The sequence below is a fragment of the Symphodus melops genome (genome assembly GCF_947650265.1).
Source record: "Symphodus melops genome assembly, chromosome: 7".
NCBI classification, from domain to species: Eukaryota; Metazoa; Chordata; class Actinopteri; order Labriformes; family Labridae; genus Symphodus; species Symphodus melops.
The window spans coordinates 25,017,419-25,042,480 of record NC_136697.1 but is presented as its reverse complement, the minus strand read 5'-3'; the positions used below and the strand labels follow the sequence as shown (position 1 = coordinate 25,042,480).

The 25,062-nt window shown below is 43.9% G+C and overlaps 4 protein-coding genes across 12 annotated transcripts in view; 2 read left to right on the top strand and 2 right to left on the bottom strand.

Annotated features, from left to right (window-relative positions):
- LOC306826260 (zinc finger E-box-binding homeobox 1-like) overlaps positions 1–3,315 on the top strand; it is a gene marked incomplete at its 3' end in the record, with an annotated part of 52,170 nt that extends 48,855 nt beyond the window's left edge. Inside the window, exons 7-8 of the mRNA XM_079347460.1 lie at positions 799–979; positions 1,412–3,315. Of these exons, the coding sequence (XP_079203586.1) occupies positions 799–979; positions 1,412–3,315 (2,085 nt within the window). The remainder of the gene's footprint in view (positions 1–798; positions 980–1,411) is intronic.
- On the top strand, positions 3,307–6,922 carry LOC306826353 (uncharacterized protein). Its single transcript, XM_079347613.1, has 2 exons — positions 3,307–3,726; positions 3,757–6,922. The coding sequence occupies exons 1-2, from the start codon at positions 3,316–3,318 to the stop codon at positions 4,021–4,023; spliced, it is 678 nt and encodes a 225-aa protein (XP_079203739.1). The 5' UTR covers positions 3,307–3,315; the 3' UTR covers positions 4,024–6,922.
- A 1,935-nt stretch (positions 6,923–8,857) lies between these two features.
- On the bottom strand, positions 8,858–16,062 carry LOC306827215 (uncharacterized protein). Its single transcript, XM_079348885.1, has 8 exons — positions 15,534–16,062; positions 13,741–14,234; positions 13,319–13,521; positions 12,554–13,159; positions 11,957–11,960; positions 10,312–10,785; positions 9,949–10,151; positions 8,858–9,807 (listed from the first exon to the last, which is right to left on the bottom strand). The coding sequence occupies exons 2-8, from the start codon at positions 14,195–14,197 to the stop codon at positions 9,220–9,222; spliced, it is 2,535 nt and encodes an 844-aa protein (XP_079205011.1). The 5' UTR covers positions 14,198–14,234; positions 15,534–16,062; the 3' UTR covers positions 8,858–9,219.
- A 1,587-nt stretch (positions 16,063–17,649) lies between these two features.
- Positions 17,650–25,062, bottom strand: part of LOC306826349 (supervillin-like) — a 49,599-nt gene continuing 42,186 nt past the window's right edge. For 8 of the 9 annotated variants that reach the window (XM_079347605.1, XM_079347599.1, XM_079347603.1 and 5 more), the window contains 10 exons: positions 24,702–24,981; positions 23,429–23,580; positions 23,075–23,180; positions 22,701–22,908; positions 22,452–22,585; positions 21,855–22,010; positions 21,618–21,761; positions 21,243–21,364; positions 20,980–21,135; positions 17,650–18,573 (listed from right to left, as the gene is read on the bottom strand). In XM_079347605.1, the coding sequence (XP_079203731.1) occupies positions 18,487–18,573; positions 20,980–21,135; positions 21,243–21,364; positions 21,618–21,761; positions 21,855–22,010; positions 22,452–22,585; positions 22,701–22,908; positions 23,075–23,180; positions 23,429–23,580; positions 24,702–24,981 (1,545 nt within the window). In that variant the 3' untranslated portion in view covers positions 17,650–18,486. Of the gene's footprint in view, positions 18,574–20,726; positions 20,749–20,979; positions 21,136–21,242; positions 21,365–21,617; positions 21,762–21,854; positions 22,011–22,451; positions 22,586–22,700; positions 22,909–23,074; positions 23,181–23,428; positions 23,581–24,701; positions 24,982–25,062 lie in introns of all 9 variants that reach the window. The other variant, XM_079347602.1, reaches the window with a different exon arrangement.

The following is a 25,062-nucleotide window of genomic DNA, read 5'->3' as shown; positions in this document are numbered from 1 at the left end:
TTCTGGGGATTGCTTGCTCCAACATGAAAGTACAAAAAGGACTGATATGAAGAGAGAGTCAAATACACAGCAGGGTGTGTTATGAAGTGTTACTGAAAGTGGGTGAGAGTTAGATTCAGAGACAGTGTCTTAAAAAGGTTCAACAGGAGTTACTGAGAGTTCAGACGAGGCTGCGTTGACGTGACGATGTGATGTCATGATGTGATGCTCGCCGGCGGTCTCAGCCGAGGCGGGGCTTTTGTTTTGTTCGGACTCCGATGTGTCGTCCGCTGCATCCTATTCTCAGAAACTTCCAGTCGAGACAGAACCAGCTTACGGAGCATGTCAGCATTGTTTGCCTTTAGCCTGCTGCACCTGCACACGACAGAGTGAGAAGTCACACTGGATGCCACAGAGCCGTAAAACATCTGCAGCAAGCTTCTTCTGCACGCGTTGAAAAGTCTTCTGGGAATAAATAAGACCCTTCTTCTCCGTACATGAGCGTCAGTGTTTTTTAGTCCACAACTTCCACCTCTGTATCGTTGATGGAGACGGAGTTAAAACGGGTCCTTTGCTTCCTAAAGTCCACCATCAAAAGGATTTCCGCTGCATCACACCTTACTGTTCAACATAAGCTCGTCCCATTGTAAATCCCCACACTCTCACATTAAACCTGTTGTTGAGCAGTGATCTCAGGAGTGGCTCCACTGCAGCTCCGGATGTTTACAATCAAAGATAACTCAGTAAAAAGCAGTGATTTCTGCGTTAACGTTCCCCCGCCCAGACCTCTTGACAAATGTCTTTTTCTTCCGTGTGCAGCAGGAGACGATGGCGGACGCCGGCTCTGAGTGCGTCGCCCCGACGGAGGAGGACATGGACCCGGACGTGACTGTGCTGGCGAAGAAGCCTCGGCTTGAAAAGGGCGTCTACCCGTGTGATCTCTGCTCCAAGGTTTTCCAGAAGGGCAGCTCCCTGATCAGGCACAAATACGAACACACAGGTATGACTGAAGGAAACTTCCAGGGCTCTAAAGGAGTGTGGTTTTTTTTGATTGGCTCTAAAGTCAGCAGGACTTTACATGTGCACATCATCTGTCATCATGTGCTTGGTGGTGTTGTGAATGTTATGAGACAGCTGGCCTGTAAATAAACCCTCAGAATAAGTCTGCGTCAGTGTTGATGGAGATGAGACTCATGAGGTGAGCGATCAGGAATCTTTCCCTGCAGCTCAGACGAGTTTCACTCAGCACTTGTGGTTCCACTAAAACCTCCCTTTTTTTTCCCCCCGCAGTTTGCCGTGCACTGCACCTTTAAGAGTTAAAACAAGCCTCGGCAGATGTTGTCATGTCAGCTGTTTCTCTGGTTATGTTACATAAATGTTCTCCCGAGGCCCAAAGAGGGGAAATGCTGACTCTTTCATTTCCTTCCTGCAGGAAAACGACCTCACGAGTGCCCCGTGTGCAAGAAGGCCTTCAAACACAAACACCACCTGATCGAACACTCGAGGCTGCACTCCGGAGAGAAACCGTACCAGTGTGACAAGTGCGGGAAGCGTTTCTCTCACTCCGGCTCGTACTCGCAGCACATGAACCACCGCTACTCCTACTGCAAGAACGACGGTTCAAAGCCAGACCCTCATCCTCGCAGGCCCCCCGTCGAGCTCAACAGCCACGAGGCCGGACTGCAGTCAGACAGCCGGACCACCACCCCGCCCTCCCAGCTGGACTCAGACGAGAGGGAGAGCGAGGAAGACGAGGACGACGAGGCCATGTGCATGGACGACATCCGGGTCATTCAGGTGGACGACGGCGAGTGCGAGATCTACGAGGGGAACTTTGATGACGAGGAGGAGGAGGAGGAAGAGGAGGAGGAGGAGGAGGAAGACGAGCTGGACGACGAGTCGATAAGAAGAGCGGCGGCCATGGACTTAGCTTGTGATGTTGTAGAGGTGGAGCTTCAGGAAGACCACATGGTGGAGAGAGAGACAAGTGAAGGAAAGGGAGTCGCACGTGCAAATACAGAAAAACTGGCAAACTGTGAACCTGACAAAAGAGTCAAGGAGGACTCTGAGAGTGCTGAACTCGCTGAGGACTTGAGGACAAACATCAAGGAACCCATAGAGGACAAGACGTCAAACATCACTGAGGCAACAGAGGACATGGCAACTGACATTGCAGAGGACATGACGACAAACATCAAGGAACCTGTAGAAGACACGACGAAGAATATTGCTGAACCCGCAAAGGACATGGCGACAAAAGTCTCTGAACCCACAGAGGACATGGCAACAAATGTCTCTGAACCCACAGAGGACATGGCAACAAAAGTCTCTGAACCCACAGAGGACATGGCGACAAATGTCTCTGAACCCGCAGAGGACATGGCGACAAAAGTCTCTGAACCCACAGAGGACATGGCGACAAATGTCTCTGAACCCGCAGAGGACATGGCGACAAATGTCTCTGAACCCGCAGAGGACATGGCGACAAAAGTCTCTGAACCCACAGAGGACATGGCGACAAATGTCTCTGAACCCGCAGAGGTCATGGCGACAAATGTCTCTGAACCCACGGAGCACATGGCGACAAATGTGTCTGAACCCGCAGAGGACATGGCAACAAATGTCTCTAAACCCGCAGAGGACATGGCAACAAATGTCTCTAAACCCGCAGAGTACATGGCAACAAATGTCTCTGAACCCGCAGAGGACATGGCGGCAAATGTCTCTAAACCCGCAAAGGAGATGGCGGCAAATGTCTCTGAACCCGCAAAGGACATGGCGACAAAAGTCTCTGAACCCGCAGAGGACATGGCGACAAATGTCTCTGAACCCGCAGAGGACATGGCGACAAATGTCTCTGAACCCGCAGAGGACATGGCGACAAACGTCTCTGAACCCGCAGAGGACATGGCGGCAAATGTCTCTAAACCCGCAAAGGACATGGCGGCAAATGTCTCTGAACCCGCAGAGGACATGGCGGCAAATGTCTCTAAACCCGCAAAGGAGATGGCGACAAAAGTCTCTGAACCCGCAAAGGACATGGCGACAAAAGTCTCTGAACCCGCAGAGGACATGGCGACAAATGTCTCTGAACCCGCAGAGGACATGGCGGCAAATGTCTCTGAACCCGCAAAGGACATGGCGACAAAAGTCTCTGAACCCGCAGAGGACATGGCGACAAACGTCTCTGAACCCGCAGAGGACATGGCGGCAAATGTCTCTAAACCCGCAAAGGACATGGCGGCAAATGTCTCTGAACCCGCAGAGGACATGGCGGCAAATGTCTCTAAACCCGCAAAGGAGATGGCGACAAAAGTCTCTGAACCCGCAAAGGACATGGCGACAAAAGTCTCTGAACCCGCAGAGGACATGGCGGCAAATGTCTCTGAACCCGCAAAGGACATGGCGACAAAAGTCTCTGAACCCGCAGAGGACATGGCGACAAATGTCTCTGAACCCGCAGAGGACATGGCGACAAACGTCTCTGAACCCGCAGAGGACATGGCGGCAAATGTCTCTAAACCCGCAAAGGACATGGCGGCAAATGTCTCTGAACCCGCAGAGGACATGGCGGCAAATGTCTCTGAACCCGCAGAGGACATGGCGGCAAATGTCTCTAAACCCGCAAAGGACATGGCGGCAAATGTCTCTGAACCCGCAGAGGACATGGCGACAAACGTCTCTGAACGCACAGAGGACATGGCGACAGACATCGTTGCGCCCGAGGAAGTGGGAACAGATGTCACCCAACCAACAGAAAAAGTGACGGCTGACATCACAGACCCTCCAGAGAAAGTGGAGACAGACTGCGCCGAACCTGCAGGTGAAGTAATGACTGATAGAACCCAACCCACGGAGAAAATGGCGCCAGACTGCGCCGAACCCACAGAGAAGGTCACAGACATTGGCCAGCCGACAGAGAAAGTGGAGTCAGGCAGCACCCATCCCACGGAGAAAATGGCGCCAGACTGCGGCGAGCCCTCAGACCAAGTGACGACAGATAGCGCTGAACCTACAGACGAAGTGACGACAGACGCCAAATAAATGAAGGAATATCTGTCGGAGACGATGTCTGTCGAGTGCGAATCTGTAACTCCTTGAAGCCGAGTTACCCAAGACAAAACCGCAGAGAAGTGATGAAGTGGCGGCGGTTGCCTGATCTTAACGGTCCACTACTGTGTACAAAAACCCTGGTGTGCCTGAACTTGAAAACAGGAGAAAAACAAAAACTTTTTTTTTTTTCTTGTGGAAATGAAATATCAGTGTTGAAATTGTTTATAGAAGTACAGATTTTAAGTCACCCATCAACTTGTTAGACTTGTTACTGAGACATCCCAGGTGGTTTTTATTGTTTGTTTTCATTTGGTCAGTGTTACTAATCTTGTTCTCCTTTGAAGACATTTTAACCTGTAAAGTTGAGGAAGATTTCTATACCTTTTTATTGCAAATGAAGTTTCCTAAATCAGTATTTTATTGAGTTCTACGAACAAAAACCTCTGCACTACAGTATTCCTGGTTTACCTACGGATACATGCCTCATGCATCGTATGCCCTTCAGTGTTATAAACGTACACTAGCTAGCCAGGTGTCGTTCATGTGTGTGTTAGTTTGCTAGTTAGCGTTAGCTTTGTTTTCAGTTTGACTGTTAGCCTTAAAGAAAACAAAGTAATCTTGGGGGGGGGGAGGGCGGGATGGGGAGTCTGGGACGAAAACGTGGCTTCTGGACGCCATAACCAAATTTATCCAATCAGGGAAGGTAGAGTCACGACCTCAAAGCCAGCATCAGGTGCCTGTGTTTTGTCACCCGGCGTAGCCTGAGCGGGTGGAGTCTCCACGTATCGCGTGGCTCAGCCGCTTCACGAAACACGCGCGCCCACTCTTACCAAGCTTCTCCTTATTTTGGTCGATTTTCTGTTTTCAGTGTTTCAGTGTTTCTAGCTGATATAGATCTATGAAAAGTCATACTGTACGTGAAGGAGCGAGACTGTTTCCTGCTCCACCCCAATGCCTCCAGCCTTATGCAAGACCTGTGTGCTGTTAAAAGTGCCATTGAACAGTGTTATTGTTTCTTCTTTCTTCTCACATGTAGCCAGTATTATGTTCCTCTGTTACTTAAAAGACCCATATTGACTAATGTTTGTGGACTTGCACAGAACAGCAGATCTAGTTTTTGCCATATTTACCGCGAGAAGCGCAACTGTGAAATGAATTGGTTGACATTTGAAGGCCTTTAAAAGTTTTTGCACCACACGAAAACACAATATTAGAACTTCTTATGATAATTAGTTTAGAACATAAAAAAGTCAAAAAGCCCCCTTGTTATTTCATGTGAGGGATTCTGTCTTGACGGCAATCTTCAACCCATAATATGAACTTTTCTGACTAAAAAGATCTCAATCAACGAAGTCTCTAGTCACTCACCTGACGGCCCTAACGTCGACATATTTAGAAAAAGATTGTGCTTTCGGTCCGGATGCTTCTTGAAAATGTTGTTGAACATGTATTTAGCAGCTTTGGAACAATTTGTAGTTGCTCAAAACTATCCAAAATATCTCACTTTAAAAAAACAAAACTACAATTTGAAAGATTCTGAAGTGGAGAAAAAGCTCAGTGAGCTTACCTGTGGATATCAAATGCCTTTTAAACTTGAGATGATCACTTTTCCTGTCGATGTTAAAAGATGAAATAAAAAACAAGAGTTCATTTGTTGGTTTAAAGATGTTTACAGAAGTGAGTTCAAACGTTTAGAGAGAAATCTTGTCTTAAGGCTTTAAAAATCAGGATCATTTTCATACGGAGCCCAGGAAGAACAAAAAGGTAAAAAAATCTTTTAAAAAAAAGTGAATATCTTGTGAGCAAGTTTTAATGTTTTGTTCCCTCAAGGCATGAAGTTGTTTGTAAAGATGTGATCGAACACATTAAAAATAACTTATGTTGTGGACACAAGATTTTTTTTATTGATTTTTTTACTTTTTGGGACTTCAGGGACTCCGTAGTTTCAAGTAATTTGCAGACAGATTTTAAAGTGACATTTTAAAGTTGTACAGATTTCTGCTCACGTTTTGAGATGTTTAAAAAAAAAGAAAAAACAAGAAGAGTTTGTGGCAAGCTGTCCCGCACTTCAGGTAACAAATGTTAGTGAATGTGGTCTCTTAAGTGTTTTCAGATGTTGAAGCCGAACAGTGTTTGAAATACGAGTCTGTTTCAAATAGTTAGAAGTGTGTCGTCAGTATTTTTTTTGTTTTGTTTTCCAACAATGGCAGTATTAGAACCCTTTTCACAGATTAAAAAAATTTACCTGTTTAGTTTTTAGGAGACTTTTTTATATTTATGTGTCTTATTTTTATATTTTCTTTAATGGTTATTTATTACACATTGTAGTGTACATTAATGTAGTTTGAATTGATACAATAATATATTTTAGTATGAAAAATAATCTCAAGACAAACAGAAAAAAAAGCCCTAATGTGGTTCTGGGAGCTGAAGTTTGTTTGAACAAAAAAAAAAGTATAAAAAAGATAAAACCTGTATTCTGTAAACATGAATTCTGTTTGAAGCTAAAAGAAGAAGAAGAAAAAAACCCGCCAGGAATGAAGAGAATTAAAAACTGTTACATGTGCATCCCGCTTTCTGCGTCGCTATGAAGCTACTGAATCCTACAAACTCTGTGATTTTAGAAAAGCATGAGTCATCGCCATTTTACCCAAGGATCTTGTTATGAAGCCGTTTCTCCTCCCTCTTTACTTTGAAGCCAAATTGAGATCATCCCTCCACCCTGTTTTTTTTTTCTGTTCTGTGCCAAGTCGTTCCATTGTAATGTCCAAGGCTGCATATTGTCTGTTCTGTCCTCACCCTTTGTAAATCCACTGTCTTTTTGTATCGTTTTTATTTTAGATTTGCTCCATTTTTATGACTCCCCATCACAATAAAATATAAGAAAGTGTCTCTGAGTCACGTGCTGTACTTTGTAGCTTTCTCTTATCGGCCGTAGGGACTCAGACTCTTCGTCAATCTTCAGGCTACTGAAGATCTTCATATGCCAGACAACGTATTAACTTAGGTACCACTGGATAGATCAAAAGTCTCTAGAGAGGCCCTCCGCTGCATTGGCTTGTAGACGTGTCATCGGCTCGCACATGTTTGATGTCCTTGCTGCAGCATAAGAAGAAGTCCATTCTGAATACCACACCAGGGAGAAAGTGACCAGGACGACAACAGACAGTGGCTGAAATTTTCCTGAAGGCCTTTCAAATATATGGTGTGGAGGAGAGAGGACGAAGTCGCTGATGGACAGGAGGAGAGAGAGAGACTCCATTCTTGATGTGTCAGGAGATGAAAGTGAGTTAGAGGTGGAGTATCAAGATGTGTCTGCTATTTTGGATGACCACACAGGCCTGGAGTACCGAAAGTGTGCATGCCATCTCCTCAATCTCATATCAACAGTTGACGCCACTGCTGCAGGAGCTGGCAGTGAAACATACAAGAGGCTGCCTTGGTCTGCTTTTGCAAAATGCAATGCTCTGTGGAATAAAACCAGCAGGTACAGTGAAACAGTGGAACGTGAATGCAAATTGCAGTTCCTGCGACCCAATCAGACCCGTTGGAGCTCCCTGTTCCTCGCTGTAGAAAGAGTTGTCTGCAAGGAGAAAAAGCAATGCACGATGTATGCACAGCATTGAAGATAAAGATGTATGTTGGCTGAACTCACATTGTTTGTTACAGAGTAATGAGAAGACAGTCCCCTGAAACTATCCTTCATGAAACTGAGTCATGATTGTCTGACTTTGCTACTTTAAGTCACATGAGAATTGGTATTATTATATGTATGTGTGTGTGTGTGTGTGTGTGTTCCATTTTATTCTTAATGTTTGCCCAGATCCTTTAGTTCACCCATGGACAAAAACTAGTTCAGTGAAAAAATGTACAATGATGGATACATTTTTCCCCCCCGTGAAACAGTCATTACAACACAGAAGATGAATATTTACAATTTTTAGTGATATACAATCTCTTGATTCTTACCATATTCTATCAACCCTTTTCCACCTGTTCAAGTTGTATCTGCATTAATGTTGATCAGTTCTTTATGTGCTTCTTCATGTTGTTTATCAAATGCAGTGACTTGGTTTGGGAAGCAGAGGGTTGTCAGATACAAAAAACACAGAAAGGTAGAGAAGGAGCTTTTTAACAACGCTGTTTAATAAACAACAGGAAGCAGAACATGACAGGAGCCTGCGAGGACCAATAACCTGTTGTCTCTCATCTATAAGGACAGAGCCAGATAGAAAGATCAAGAGCAGATAGTTGCCTACAATTCATGTTTTATTCCCCTCCCCTCATTTCCTTCCAGTTGTCCTACATTGTGTTTGGCCTTCGTTGTCTTTGAGGTGACCAGCTCGCCGTGGAGAGCAGAACAGACGCTGCTGACAAGCTCCGCCTACTTTGCACTTTGTATATTTAGTAAAAGAACCAGGTGTTATCACAAGTGCATCTACAGGTAGAAATGAGAAGATTGACATGCATGTGATGCACAGTGATAGAACAAAAACATTTGGGTATATTAATGTCCTTTTGTAACATCCTTGAACCTTCAGGTTTTAATATTAAAACGCACAAATCGTTGACTTACTTGCCCAACCTGATGTCTAAATAAAGTAGGCACAGTTTCAACAAAACCAATGTTCTTATTCCAAGTGGACTTTTTTTTTTTTTCTACTGTCCCTGTATTGTGTCCCTGTATTGTGTCCCTGTATTGTGTCCCTGTCACTGGCAGACAAGCTTGTTTACAGAAAAATGTGTCGCCATCTAGTGGCTGCAGCAAGGTAAGTGACGGGATTGAGCTGAAGGGTGTGGGAGAAAAAGAAGAGAGACAGAAAAGTTCAGATTTATTTTTATTATAGAGACGTACACACCTTGTGATGTCTGACTTTATTAGTTATCTAGTTATTAATATTTTGGGTTTCTGATTTCCATTATTCAGCCTTTAAGAATATTTCTTTTTCAAGTTTGGGCTTGTACATTTCATATTTTAATCTTAAATAAATATTGTAAAAATGGGCCGTGCGCCCCTTTTTTTTAACCCTTACCTGTGTGTGTAGAGATGATACAACTTGCATTAGGCTGTGATCATTTACTTTTCCATTCATGACATGTTTAATGATCAATCCAAAGTTAAATCATTGGCTTGGTACGCCGTCTCCATATTTTCATTTAACTTGAAGCTTAGGCCTTGTTATTTATCTACTCATTGCAGCTCAGGTGAGTCCTGAAGAACTCCTGGACCTTAGTCCACATGTGGACCTCAGCTGCAGAATGGGACCTGGACTCACCGCCCCATTTGATACGTTGACCCCAAAGCCCATGAAAACTGGAGGGGCAGTACGGACCATAAGGCGGCTCCAGGTAATGCCCCGCTCCAGGGTAACAAATGCTCTCAAAGTTCTCTTTCCCATGATGCTTCAGTCTCTCCACCATCATGTCCATACAAGACTTGCTGTCCCAGTTCATGTCTTCTTCTGAAGTGAGAAAGAGGAAACGTCCCGTTGCTCTTTCAATGGGAATCAGAGAAGCTTTGTTCTCCTCCAGTAGAGGATTATTCATGGCGTACTTGCCGATGCCGGCCCCTGATTCAGACGGGATAATCCTGCGTGTATCAAACAGTAATGCAGGGTGAAGAAGGCTCTTCTTATAGTAGAGAGGGAAAATTGTATTTGCAGAGTGGCCATTGATCCACACTGTAGCCTCAACACCAGAGAGGTACGTAGCTGCTGAAAGTGCAAGGTCTCCACTTTTTGAAAGAGAGATGATACCAATTCCTTTACCGCCCGCCTGTGGAAGAACACACAAACAATTAGCTGTTTTAAAAGAAAAACTCATTTGGGCATGCAGCGGACTATTTAAACCACAACTTCAGATTAATACATCGACAGTGTTAGTTTGTTTGAAAAATTACACATAGGCACATATCACCTTGTTGTGTTTTCTCAAGAACTCAATGGCTTCTTCAAAGTAATCCAGATGAATCTGTTGAATGTCTTTGGGCATGTCGTCGTGGCCGTACAGCGCGACGGTCAGAACCACAAACCCTTTATTAGCCAGCAGAGAGGCTCTCTTCTCTGACAAACCTCCACCGAAAGTGTACAGATCCAACACAGCGGGGAAAGGACCTTCACCTGGACAAAGAAGAAAACACAGCCGCTCTGATTGGAATAGTGGAAGTATAAAACTCTGCATGTGTTCACTGAGTGCATGATATATTTGACTATAAAAGGTTATAATAAAAAGCCAATATTTCACTTTTCAAATTAAAGCCTGACACAGACGGAGACATACCTGGGGGAGTAAACAGGACTCCCCGAATGTTCCCCTCTTTGACTGGGATCCTGCTGACCCCGTCTCCCATCACAAGTCTCTCGTTGGTCTCCTCTGCTAACATCCTGCCCTCCTCCTCCTCCTCAACGGAAAACTTCACCACGTGAGGATTCAGTGAATTGTTCTTTTGAAACCTTTTGTGCAAAGTGTCCGCCTTCATGGACCACAGCAGACCCATGGGTTCAACTCCAGTGTAGCTGCCGCTGAGCGACGGCTCTCTGTCCAGGTGGATCTCCCCGTTTCCATCAGCTCTGTAGGTGGCCGAGGAGCTGAAGACCATCCCCCTCTCGTCAGTGGATCTGGCTCTCATGGTGACCACCTGTCTGGACCTGAGGCCGGACACCTTCACCTGAGCGGGCTCATCAAACAAACACCTGGCGCTCGGCAGCAGCTTCAACCTGACTTGGGAGGCCATCTTGTCTTCATGTAATGATCCTCATGGAGACCTTATGGAAAGAATATTTAAACTGAATTGATCCATCTATGATGTTGACTTTGTACAAAATAAAATAGAGACGCTTCTTTGGCTATATTTATTTGAATTAACCGTCTCAATCAGAGCCCGTCAGTTCTTTAGTGTTTGTCAGGTTTTCTGCTTGTTTCTTTATATTAACTGCCTGCACAATGTGTGATGTCTGATGGGTTTTGTTGTCCTTTCACTGAGTGTTTTTCGTCCTCCATTAGAACAGAAAAGTCTTTTACCAAACCAACACGTGCGTTTAAGTTTTATTTCTGTTCCTTTATTCCCGTATGTGAAATCAATCAATCAATAGCGTCATTTATATCTTCAGAGCCTGTGTTTACTGACGGTGAATAACCAGGCAGTCAAAGGTTAACAAGCTGAATGCTTCACATGTTTTTTCTCTCTGTTAACCCTGTGAAGGACTGTGCTCTGCAGAGTTTGGACAGAAAGTAGTAACAAGCACTTAAAAGCATCTCCTCATGTTGTTTCGATTATTTTGTTTAATCTATGATGTTAAAACTTTTATAGTTCGTGTTCGTTTATTTGCACAGCTCAGTTTTTTTCAATTCTGGATTTATATGTCAAACTTGAATTCTAACATTGACATTTCCAAAGTCTTCTTATGTCCAATGAAGAGTGGATGAAGTCTTTGTCACGTGATCATGCAGTCTGTGATCCAGGTGTGGGGCTGCTTACTTGCTGGCTTCATTAATCAGGTCGTTAAAATAAAGTGCATGTTCAGATTCAGTAGATTTCTGTGTCAAACGTAAACACGTCATAATACGTCATAATACGTCATATTGTCTCATTCAAAGAGTTTCTGTTCACACCTCTCTGAAATGGACTGGATGTTTTAATTTAATTTACCTTTCAGTGAGCTGATGTGAAGTGATCAGTCAGTGTCACACCTGGTGAACTCTTTTTTCCCAGAGTGCAGCAGGACAGTTTGGTGCATTAGATCTTGGTGTGTCCGAGTTTAAAACATGAATCTGAATTGTGTCTTTGAGTCTTCAGGGTTGAGTTCGTTTCGTGCAAAGCTGAAGACAATGTGACTTACATGTTTGGCAGTGAACTGGAAACTCTTCTTTATTTTTCTATAATATGATTTGGTCAATAGCTCTCAGGTACACTACCGCCACCTACTGGTCTGGAGGAGAAACTTAAAATAGAGCATTTTGCAGTAGATGAAAAAAGATGAACTGTACGTCTTACATAAACATGATCCACTGTTTATTGATTTCCACATTTTAACACTTTACATCATGCTTTCAAATCACATAAGAACAAATCCTTACTCTTATTACAGCCCATCTCACAAACCCTGCTCCCCATTATTATAATCCCTATATGCACTGATTTATCTGAAGACTATTGCTTTAACAGGGATCGTTTAGTGTGTAAATAACAATTCAGCTTATTAGTGTTGACTCGTTAATATCAGAAATGTTGGATCAAAGATTTGATTGTCGGTTTAATTAAGACATGAGACAAATAAACACAGTAAAAATATCTGACTCAGGGACTCAGTTAGTGACTCAAAGATAGCGCCTCCTAGCTGTCACTCATGGAAGCACCCCTAACTATGCATAACTTCAAGTATGTATCTGAATCTCCTGTGCAGCTACATTAAGTGGCCAAAAATTCAACCATAAAGATTTTATCATGCTTGATTGTGCGGCACATTTGTTTCTATATCGGCTCAGATTGATGGTGGCGCTCCAATCAACATCTCCACACCTATAACTTGGCTTTAGTGTGTGCAGCATCGCCGCTCAGATTAGCTCTGAAGAACTCCTGGATCTTCTTCCACATGTGGACTTCTGCTGCTGCGTGGGGCCTGGGCTCACCCCCCCATCGGACCACTCTTCCCACAACCCCATGAAAGGCAGACGGGCAGTACGGTCCGTACGGCGGCTCCAGGTAATGCCCCGCTCCGGGGTAACACACGCACTCAAAGTTGTCCTTCCCATGACGGTTCAGCCTCTCCGCCATCATTTCCATGTAAGTCTTACTGTCCCAGTTCAAGTCGTCCTCTGAAACCACAAACAGGAAACGTCCCTTTGCTCTTTCGATGGGGACCTGGGTGTCCTTGTTCTCCTCTGCCAGGGGATCATGAACTCCGTACTTTGTAATGCACGCTCCTGACTCATGTGGAATTATCTTGCTCATGTCAAAAAGCAGCGGCGGGAGGAGTTTGCTCTTCTTATAGTAGAGAGGAAAAATGGTGTTGGCAGAGCAGCCGTTGATCCACACTGTGGCCGCGACGCCAGACAGGTACGAAGCTGCTGAAAGTGCAAGGTCTCCACTCTTTGAAAGAGAGATGATACCGACTCCTTTACCGCCCACCTGTGGAAAATTAAACTAAATATTAGCTGCTGATGGTGATTAGCAAAACTAGTGTACAAAGCTGAGCATCTAAACCAGCATGACAAACAGAAGCAAACTACAAAATTTGTCCCCCCCCCAAAAAAAGGTTTCTGGCAGCGTCCTGTTCAAATCCCACACCTTGTCGTGTTTTCGTAAAAACTCCACTGCTTCTTCAAAATAATCCAGATGGACCTCTTTGATTTTCTTGGGCATGTCGTCGTGGCCGTACAGCGCGACAGTCAGAACGACAAATCCTCGGTTAGCCAGCAGAGAGGCTCTCTTCTCTGACAAACCTCCACCGAAAGTGTACAGATCCAACACAGCAGGGAAAGGACCTTCACCTGGACAGAGAAGACAGTGAAAACTTCTCAAACACACTTTTTAATTAAACATAAAATGACAGCAATTAACACGCACAGTAAGTGTAAAAATGGAAGAAAAGGGTTCCTACAAACACAACTGCTGTCTTTTCTAACTTGACGTCACATTTTGTATGAGAGCAAATCTTCAGACTCCCTTCTTCATGAACAACGGTACATCAGTCTTCCACACACACCTACCTGGGGGAGTAAACAGGACTCCCCGAATGTTCCCCTCTTTAACAGGGATCCTGCTGACCCCGTCTCCCATCACAAGTCTCTCGTTGGTCTCCTCTGCTAACATCCTGCCCTCCTCCTCCTCCTCATGCACAGAAAACGTCACCACATGCGGGTTAATTGATTTTGTTTTTTGAAACCTTTTGTGCAAAGTGTCCGCCTTCATGGACCACAGCAGACCCATGGGTTCAACTCCAGTGTAGCTGCCGCCGAGCGACGGCTCTCTGTCCAGGTGGATCTCCCCGTTCCCATCAGCTCTGTAGGTGGCCGAGGAGCTGAAGACCACTCCCTTCTCGTCAGTGGATCTGGCTCTCATGGTGACCACCTGTCTGGACCGGAGGCCGGCCACCTTCACCTGAACGGGCTCATCAAACAAACACCTGGCGCTCGGCAGCAGCTTCAGTCTGACCTGAGACGACATCTCTGAAACTAAGGATCCTTTCTTTACGAGTTCCAGCCTGAAAAAGTAAGACAGAAACATGAATAAGACAATCAGACAGAGATAAAGCCGCTGGTCCCCGCTGCAAAAAACTAGAGCAAGGCTGTTCGATTCGACAAGATATTTCAACAACAAGGTAATACGTGTTTCTCAAAAGCATCATGAAGAAGGGAAACGTATCATCAGCACCAGTTCTGCATGATACTAATGAAATAAAGAGCTCAAGAGCAAGGGGGAGCTGGGTAAATGGCAAACACACTTATTAGTTGGATTTATTGTTTCACATTTCAAATTTGAATCTTAACATTGCCATTGTTAAATTTTCTGTTATTTTTGTTTTTCTTAAAGTTATGTCAGCTCAGCCCAACACCACTCGATGCACCTTTGCATGTTTTTATTTATCATCTCGATCTAAGAGTTGGCTTTCTTCTTTCGTGTTCATCCCGTCATGTCATGGACTAGCCTGCACGTTAAAGAAAACATTTTAAACCAAGATTACATTTGTAAATTCACAAGGATGAAGTTGTCAATTTACTATATTACATTTGTAAATCTTTTAAAATAAAAACTTTTATTCTGAAAGGTTGTGTCAGAAGAGGGGCTGAGGAAAGGGGAACATTTCCCCCAAGCCAGTGTGAAAGCCTTGTTTATTTGTTTGTTTGTGCAGCATCTTTTCAGGGTCTTGACACCGTAGACCAGGGGTGTCCAAAGTGCGGCCCGGGGGCCATTTGTGGCCCTCAAGTGGATTTTTTGTGGCCCTTGACTTCAAATCGAAGACTCTGAAGATTTTGGCCCCAGGCCTCGTCAGATGGCATATTTCGTTCTTTTTTTCTTTTTCATGTTAGCGAGGGAGACCTATAAAAGCCTGACTATTCTTTCCAAAAAATTAGAACACAACAGTTTCCCACTGCAATTAGTTATCGTGTATTTACATTATTTTTGGAAGAGGTCAAAGTACAAAAAGTTCCTTCAAATATTTAAAAAACAAACAAACAAAAAAACCCTGTGGCCCGTGAGCGATTCTAACGCGACAATTTTGGCCCGCAAGAAAAAAAGGTTGGACACCACTGCCGTAGACTGTATCTTAATACTTGACGACGTGCCAAAAGGTTAAAGGTCAATGTAGAGGAGAGCTGTCAGGAAGGCTCTTTTTTCAGTCCTATATATATTATATTATATTGCAAGCAGAATTGAAAGCATAATTAAAACTGCAGGTAGTTTAAGTTTTATTTTACAGCTTTAAAACTTGTCTTCTCATTTGGCGAGTGTTAACTAAAGTGTTTCACACGTTAATTTAAATAAAAAAAAATAAACTTACTGTCCCCCTTTATAAGTGTTTGGTCCTGACAGAATCTGGATTTATGAGCTGTCGTCACTTGGAGTCCATTCCGAAGATTTCCTCCAGGTTTTAATGTCAGACTGAAGAGCTTTTTGTGTAATGCATGAAGTTTGCAACGCTTCCAGAACTTTCTTCTTCGTCCTAGTTTGTGTGACTTCAGTTGGCCAACAGCTTCCGCGTCCTTGGTCGCCACCTAGCGGCAGACTGCGGTGTTGCACAATGGAGCCAATCAACAAAACACAAGGAGCAGTCAGTGTGAAAGGAGCCCAGGCTTTATTTAGTGATCCACCTGCAATAAAGACGTTTTCCCTTACAATAAATGTGTGACTTGAAGCAAGACAAAATACTCCACAGGGCTCCCATTTCATCTATCATGGCATCAGTCATCACACCCATTGTACAATTAAAGAAATGTTAAGACTCTTCGTGTGCCTCCCCTGCATGATGTTGTAATCTATCAAGACCTTTTCATACATAATTCAACCAACAAACATTAAACCGTTTAATTCATTAACAAAAAACTGCTTTTTTTTAATTATTTGCCAATCTGTTTGTGAACCGTCATTTTTTATAACTTTGCTCTAGTCTCTGTAACGTCACAGCTCAGATTAGCTCTGAAGAACTCCTGGATCTTCTTCCACAGGTGGACTTCGGCTGTTGCATGGGACCTGGACTCACCCCCCCATAGGACTGGTTTACCCAGAAGGCCATGAAAGCCTGAGGGGCAGTAAGACGGCTTCAATGTAGGCGCCAGACTCAGTGCGAATGGCCTTCCGGGGGTCAAACAATAACGCAGAGAGGATCTGATGCTTTTTGTAGAAAAGAGGAACGGCGACATTGGCACTGCAGCCGTTGATCCACACTACTGCTTCAACACCCGCCACAAAAGCAGCAAGTGAGAGAGCAATGTCTCCTCCCTTTGATTGTGATATTACACCAACTCCTTCACTGCCCACCTGAGGAAAACAGGAAAACAAGAAGCAAAGTCATTCAATGTACCTTATCTTGTCATATTTTACTTCAACTACATACAGCCTACTCTTACATCAGAAAACTATTCAAATATTGTCTGAATGAATTCATCTAGATTTAGTCGACACTCCCACATTTTGTTGATGATTAAGGGTCTTTAAAGGGCATTTCAAACAACATACCTTCGGATGTCGTTTTAAGAAATCAACTGCTTCCTCAAAATGGTCCAGATGGATCTGTTTGACCTTTGCAGCGTCATCATTGTACACAGCTACTGTCAGAACCACAAAGCCTTTGTTGGCCAGCAGAGCGGCTCTTTTCTCAGACATGAAAGTGCCCAGATCCAGCACAGCAGGGAACGGACCTTTTCCTGGACAATGAGAAATAAGAGTTACAGTTGTGTGTAATACTGGTACCCTGACGGGTTGGTAAACTTTTCACACTCATTGTATACATACTTTTAAAAACTTTTAATTTTACTTTACTCCTCACTGTTAGCAAAGGTAAGTTGCTGATTATTTGTCTCAGTCTTAATACTCGGATAGGGACTATGACATCCCATCAAGTTAACTCTTTTAAACACTTTCTTTTATTCGAAGCCTCCTGAGCCTTTGGAGTACTGCAGCCTCTGTACATGCAGCGTGCACCAACAGAGGCCCGCTAATATTTTAAATATTGCAGTATTTACTCTTCTACAATACTTTAATATCTTCTATTCCAAGTTATTGTCCAGATTCAGACTAATCATTAAAATACAACCTGATCTAAAAGAGCCTGAGAGTTCTGGACGGAGCGAATGCCCACATCATGAAATCTGGTGTCAAGCTTAAAAACTTTTAGTTTCAAAATGTTTTTTAACAGTCCGGTGTTTTATCACACTTTGACCCATTTAGTGTGAATCTGTCAGACCTGAGAGGCTTTCTCATTGACTCCTAGTGATAGGTTAACTTTTACACCACGGGCATATTTTCTTGCATTCTTCATTTAGCAAAGGGGGAAAAAATCTGCATATTCTCTGATATGCATTTTAATATTTGACTACAATTGAGCTCAAGGTGAAAAACTGTGAAATGTATTTTGAAGCAGTGGATGAAAAATAACGAAAGACACTTCAAGGTTTAAGTTGAGCGTTATTGTGATTTAATTCACTATGTCTTATATCACAAAGAAAGTCTTTAAAAATGCAGACTAGAATTTTCTGTATATAAACTGTACACAAAAAGCAAGGCACTATACACTCAGGTTCCTCAAAGACGCTGTCTCTCTGTCTGGGGGGAAAACAAAACTTGTAAAATTACAACTCTTTACACGTCAGTGAGTCAAAGTGGCGTCCGCAGTTTAACGAGGTCGAGCGACACGACTCGTCGAGACCGTCGACAGAAAACCACTTTCCTCACATCTGACATGTTTTTTTTTGTTTTTTTTACATAGATACAAAGTTACAAACGCACCTACACACACACACACACACACACACACACACACACACTTACACAAATAAACATTACACACATACACACATACAAACTTTATATACAACCGCGCACACACACACACACACACACACACACACACACACATACACACACACACCCACAGCATGGCACTCCGACACAAAGCGTCCTAGTGTGCACATTTTTGTAAGCAAGTCCATGATTTCAGTGTTTGGAGGAGACTCCACATACGCACCACCACCTTGTAGAAAAGTAAAAGGAAGGTGTTCGGACCTTCTTTCACACCGTTTGAAGTTTAATATTGTAATGTACTGACAGAGATTAAAGGTAAAACATGACTAGAAGCAAGGCGAGGGGCATCTCCGGTCTCATCCATCGAGTTTCTCTTTCTCAATCCATAGTCACATTATCCACCAAAGCAGGTTTATGTTACATTTCCCGTTTCTCCGTCTCAGTCTTAGTCCACTTTTATTCCCTTCACTCGTCATCCTGAATTGAAAACTTGCTTAAAACAGTCCTTTGGCCTTCTTTAAGTTCACTTGCTTCCACCCTGGTAAACGTTCATATTCCTCTCTCTTCATGTCCAAAGCTTTCTGCAAAAACAAAAAAAAACCACAGACACAGTGAAGAGATTATTAGTGGAAAGGCGAGGACGCACAGGAATGTGACAGGATCTTTGTTTCAGTAAAAGTACGATCTCAAAGAGAGGCGTTGGTGTTTTTTTGGTGTGAAAAACTGGTCACAGGAAGGCAGTCGTGAGTCACACGTTGGTTTGTTGTAAGGAGGAGAGAAAGAGAGCACCAGGACCCACCAAATACTTTTCTTATCTTCACTGAATTAGCTGCTGTTTCATTTCAGTGACTGTTAAACTCATCAGCCTTCAACATGTCTGAAGTCAAGAGTATAAACAGGGCAACATTTACCTTAACTTTTTTTTATTTTTTTTTAAGATAATTTGGATCAAACATTTCAGAAATTTCCGTCACTTAAGGTTTTGGGATTGAAATGCGTTCGCTAAAGGGAGTTTATGTGTCAAAGTTTGCTCTTTCAACTGATGCAAATGTAGAACTGTTACGTCATTTTAAATAAATGTTCGACTGGTTTAAAAAAAAAAAGAAAGAAGAATGGGAGATGGTCTCCTCGTTATACTGACTCAATAAAAAGGAGAATTTAAAGGTCTTCCATAGTTACCGTACCAATAAGAGTCTATACATTAATGTTGGAGCCATTGTTTGTTGGGCTGACCTTTGGGTCTCACCGTAAACCCAGGGAGCCAAACTTTATTGAAATGCTGATTAGCAGCATTTCTGGTTTTTGATGGTGGGCAAAGTAGCAAACTGAGACAAGAAACCATCATTTATAAATCTTAATTTATAAAAGACTAATTGAAAGAATTAGCATCGCTAACTTCAAGATTTGATGTCTGTATGTTTGTTTTTGGACCCACGCCAGGGAGCCAAGTGTACTACATAAATACTCCAGCAGGGGGCGACTCATCAAAGAAGCCAGATAAACGATCGTCTAAAAAAAACGTACGATTTGCTGCAGAGAACAGCTTTTTCATTGACATGCTGCTTCCACTATCATCCATAATCATGATATTAATGCATTGTATTCAATGGTGCCTTTTATGATGCAAGGATTAAAAACTGCACAAAATCAAGTCCCAAGTAAAAATACACAACAAAAGACAGAAACTGTGTAAAAAAACAGAAAAGTGCTTGGTTACGACGAAGGAGCACTTCTAAAAGATTTAAAAGGACAGACAGAGAGCGACTGATGTGTCGTTTCTATCTTTGGTCACGTAAAGCATCAGAAACCATTTTTATACTTTTGGATCAGCGTGCACTGTTAAAAAAATGTCCTGTGCACACTTTGGACTTTTCAGGTACAAACACTGTTCACTCCATGAATGTGAATTCCCGCAGACTTTACTGCCTGATAAATCTGAGTTCTAACACAAACGGATGCTCCGTTCATTACGATCTGATCGTCTGTGCGTCGTCGTTAATGTGAACAAAAAAACCTCAGCAAAGCATCTCAAGGTTGGACGGACAGTTTAGTCGTGTCAGTGTTTGCATGCCTCCATTTTGTGCTCTGCAGGCAGACAGTGAGTCAGACTGCAGTGTAGCTGATGGAGAATCATAAGAGACTCTCAGGTGGAAGGGGTGTGTGTGTGTGTGTGTGTGTGTGTGTGCAGTGCAGAGTAGTAGCAGCAGCAGCAGCACAGACGTGAGCAGGAGTGCTGTGTGGTGAAAGGTGTTGAACAGAAACCGTTGAAAGAGGAGAAGAAGGAAAAAAGAACACCAGCTGCACAATTTGACATCGTCATCATTACAGGAGTGTACGTTTGTGTTTGTCAATGTCAACCCTGACCTTGTGTTTTCACATCTTTCTCTTTTTTATAGTATAGTAAAGGGTCTACGTTAATAGAAACTGTATCGCTTAGTCGTGTTTGACTGCAGCTGTTTAAAAAAAAAGAAAAAAAAAAAAGAAGACTCCCCTGTAACTTTTAACTCGTCGGATGTAATTGTGCAGCCGAGCATGAAACCTTCCCCATCAACCAACATCACAGAGAGGAGACAGGAGAGACTCCGAGTTATTTTAAAACCACAGAAGGAAAAAAAAACAAAGTGCTGACGTGCGAGAGAGAGAGAGAGAGAGAGAGAGAGAGAGAGAGAGAGAGAGAGAGAGAGAGAGAGAGAGAGAGACTCTGTGAATGCTGATGAATCACATGAGTTCTTACCTTACATCACCTACAACTTTGTCTGTAAAGTGAGAGTTGGATGGAGTTAGGATGGACGGTACGATCAGGTTTGAGAGTCACTCAGGTTAATAAAAAAGATCTTCTTCTGTGTTGTCTTTAAAAAAAGGTCGTGAGTGTGGATGGGCGTTCCTGCGTCTTTAAGTCTGATCAGGAGAATGAAACTACAATCCTTCCTTCAACACTTAAATCTGAATCAGAACAGCATGGAAAGCTTTGGTGTCTGTCTGCTTACCTCAAAGTCCTGGTCTGACAGGTAGATCTCCAGACGCAGCGGGTCCACCCCGTCTGGGAGCGGCCGCGCCCGCAGCTCATCAAGAGGAAAGGTGTTCTGACAGAGCCGGGCCAACACGTCCTCCACCAGGATGATCTGGTTACACACCTCCGCCTCCTGCACAACGAGCAGAAGGTTTACACATGAGCAGCAGCAGGCTTTCAGGTGTGTATACTGTGAAATAACACAGAAATAAGAGCAGGTAATTAAAGTGTGCAGCTAACCCTCTCTGTGATCTCAGCCACGTCCTCTCTGTGCTCCCAGCTCGGGAACATGTTGGTGAAGGTGAGCGGCTCCAGACCGGCGTGGATCAGATACGACTTCTGGGGCTTCTTCTCGCTCTTCTCTGCAGCAGAAATTCATTCATCGCGGTCAGTTTGAACGTCAGCTTCATAAAGCTTCAGATATAACACAGCAGTGAATAATTCAAATGTTGAAACTGAGCAGGAAAAGCAGATTTGACTTCAACAGGGGGAACCTGCAGATTCTCACGTTCTCAAATATGAACCATTTTAACTTAATTTTATGTTCGTCAGTATTCAGCTCTCACAATGTTTCATAATGTTGAATACTGTTTCAGCTGAGTTGGTGTACCTCACCTTTGCAGTACTGCAGCACGGTCTCCATCGCACACCTCCGGTCTGCGTCCCAGCGGATACGAGCCGAGCCGGTGCTCTCGCTGTCCTGAGGCCACCAGCCCTGCCACAGGTACACCTCATGGAAGTTATCCACCAGGAACAACGCTGCCAGAGAGAGGAGCTATCAGATCAGTGTGTGATAGTACACACCACACGCAGACTTATTTTCAATCCAGGGCGAGTGTGTCCAGGTCTTACCGGGTTGGGCTGCGTTGTAGAGGTCTTCCTGCAGGAAAGGCAGGGAGCTGACCACGTCTGCCGCTCGGGACGGGTGGAAGAACTCGTTGGCCACAAAATCCCCCGATGTGCTGCTCAGCTGGAAGAGCCGTGGGGTGAAGTTAAATTTACCTGGATCTGAAAAGACAACGTGAGAGCCATCAGAACAGAGCAGGATGAATCAGAGCTACAAGTTCAGTCGACAATCACTTCAAAATGAAACGACAACATTCGGAGCTGTAGATCGAATCACAAGTCATGATGTATTTTACTAATGAATAAAAAAAAAAAACTTCTCAAAAGGAAAGTCTTTGTCTTGTCAGATTCATTTCACACTATCGTTGGAAAGCAGAGTTTTGTCGTGCTGAACTGAAACATAATCTCTTGATTTCTTTGGGTTACTCTTGACACCTGTCGCTTAAAAAGTTCTGCAACACATTCAAAATACTTCATCTACATGAAGACGATGGAGGAAGCTTTTCCTGAGGTGAGTGTGTTTGTGACTGAGACAGAAGAGAGGAGATGCACCGCTGATTCTCCTGCAGTAGACACAGATGAGGAGCTCAGACTGTACTCTACCTTGCAGCATGCAGTCGTAGGCTTTCCTGTCTTTTCTCCCCAGTGCCTCCCAGAAGCCCGGAGGCTCCACCCCTTCGTCACACTCATGGATGGTCACCTTACTGCTGCTGTGCAGACCCGCCTCCAGTGGACACCTGAGCCAGATCACAAGGAAAGAGAACAACTTCACTATTCGTTTCATGGCGACACAAAAACACTCCGATCCAACAGGTTTTCATTTTGTGTTTGTCTGACTGAATTTCTGCTCACTGTTCTTTGATCTTTAGTGCAGCTGTGTTCCCCACGCTGCGAGTGTGCAGCTGCGTCTTGCAGCCGTGCCACAGGTAGATCATGGCCTTGTTGACGTTGAGCAGGATCATGGAGGCTCTGGAGCGCAGGCTGCTGCAGTGACACGCCACCTCCAGCAGATGGCCCTCGACCGGCACCTCGCCTCTCACGCAGTACAGACGCCACTCGCCTACAGACAAAACGAGCGTTCGATAATGATCAGTGAGAGTGTGTGTGCCAGCCTCTTTAAAATACAGAAAGACTTCAATTGTCAGTCAAAGAGAATAAAGATGATCCTCATAAGAAAGTGAAAAGTCATTAAGAACGACGACATGAAGGAATATTTGAGTTTTTACTCTGAGTGTTCTCCTCCTCCTCCTCCCTCTTGCCGGCGTGGATGATCATCCCTCCGTTGAAGCACTGCAGGAAACACGGAGGCTCTTTCCCCTGCTGCACCTGGACCTGTAACACACACACACACACACACACACACACACACACACACACACACACACACACACACACACACACAGGTACGCAAAAGCTTTAGATAATCTGCAAAAACACACACAAGTAACGACCTCTCAAATGCTCGACTTCCCTTCATCCCCTCGTCCCGTTGCAGAGCTCAACACCTTTCTTCTTATCAACACCTTTTTTATTCTGCTCATATTTGGTTTGTTGTTTTTGAAAAGCTTCCTCCCTCGTACCTGCGCTCCTCTTTCCTCGTCCAGCTCCACGGTCATCAGCGCTGACGTTCCCTTCTCGCTGACGGTGGAGTGGCGACCCTGCCAGAAGAAGTAGCAGCATTTCTCTTTCCCTGGCCCCGTGCTCCTCGCCTCGGGGTTGTGCCTGCGACCGACTGGGATTCACACACACACACACACACACACACACGGCACAAGAGGGGGAAAAAAAACACTGAAGTGTCACAACTTTTTAAACAAATAAAAAGTGTGTTTCCCTGCAGCCGATCGTCTCTGCACCGTTTAGAAACGAGGCAGCGTGTTTCCATCCTTTCACAATGTGCGAACGCTTCATAGAAATCAACTCAGATTCAGAGTGAATATATTGGCTCTCACTCACACTTATAAGGTCTACCTGCTGTCCTTCATGTTCTACACGATACCTGTGTTTGGAGCTTTTATTCACCATGTCTTTGGCTCCTGTTCGTCTGAGCTCGCCGGAGCTTCTTCTGACTGCATAAAAAGGTGTGAAAACACCGAGCTCCATATCCACGCCTCCGTGCAAAAGCTAAAATGTGCACGTGCCAAGTGAGAGAGCATCGCTTGTTCAAACAATCGCTTGTTTCTCACTTTTTATTGCATAATACAACAAGACGAGATGCGTGCGATTAATTTAGCCGCCCATTTTATTGCAGAAGAATTTAAATCTGTTTTTTTTTATTTCCAGTTCATCACGGTCCGAGACATTTAATGCTTTGTTGTTTGATATGCATTTTTCATTTGCCTCAATTAATGTCAATGTAATGAAATATCATAAAATATCTCATACTCAAACATCTTTGTGTCTCAGATTACTGCCAAAGATTTTTTTTTTAGAGTTTGGTAGTTTTTCAGACAAATTGACAACAAACAGGAGATGACGAATCATCACTGCTAATGACGTTTCAGCAGCAGTGTAAATGAATAAACGAATCAGAGACATGCATTCATATATGACATCATCTGATGTCTGTTTATCCATTTAAATTCATCCATTTAATTTTTAGCATGCTGCAAACTGTAAATGAGTCCTACCACACATCACTTTTTTTTTTTCCCCATACTTCTTCTTGTAATCTCGTTGTACAATTTGTATAATGACAATAAAGGCATTCTATTCTATTCTCTTCTATTTAAATGGGGGGGAATTAGCACTAATGCTAAGTTTGTACTTGAAGGCAGCAGCTCTGATCCTTCGGGGGGTTTCATTGTGGTTGTAATCTGCCTGTGTGAGTTCATAAATATGACAGAAACTGACCTGAGGTGCTGACCATGTACTTCCACTTGACCACGTAGGCGTCTCCCTCGTGGAACTGTCCGATGCTCTGGCGCGGCAGGCGGCTGTAGTCAAACTCCAGGATGTGCCACACGTCCACTGACGCTGTGTTGATCTCCTGAAGTCTCATGTGATCCTCCGTCTCTACGGGGCCGTGGCCACGGCCCACGTTTACACCGTCCAAGATGGTGGCGATGGACGACTGGAGCACAGGCAGCATTAGGGTGGCGTCGTAAGGCCGACAATCTCTCCCCGGGGCCTCCTGAGAAATGAGGAGACCACAGAGTTACAATGAAAGAATCCTCTAATCTGGTTTAACAGGTAGAAAAAAAAATGCCTTTTT

What these genes read in the sequence shown, in the direction of transcription:
- LOC306826353 (XM_079347613.1), top strand. Translation starts at nt 3,316, where the DNA reads ATGGCGACAAAAGTCTCTGAACCCGCAGAGGACATGGCGGCAAATGTC. An exon ending in AAGTGGGAACAGATGTCACC is followed by an intron (nt 3,727 to 3,756) that starts CAACCAACAGAA and finishes ACGGCTGACATC; the next exon opens with ACAGACCCTCCAGAGAAAGT.
- LOC306827215 (XM_079348885.1), bottom strand. Translation starts at nt 14,197, where the DNA reads ATGTCGTCTCAGGTCAGACTGAAGCTGCTGCCGAGCGCCAGGTGTTTG. An exon ending in AGTCCTGTTTACTCCCCCAG is followed by an intron (nt 13,522 to 13,740) that starts GTAGGTGTGTGT and finishes TTCTCTGTCCAG; the next exon opens with GTGAAGGTCCTTTCCCTGCT. An exon ending in AGTCCTGTTTACTCCCCCAG is followed by an intron (nt 10,152 to 10,311) that starts GTATGTCTCCGT and finishes TTCTTTGTCCAG; the next exon opens with GTGAAGGTCCTTTCCCCGCT.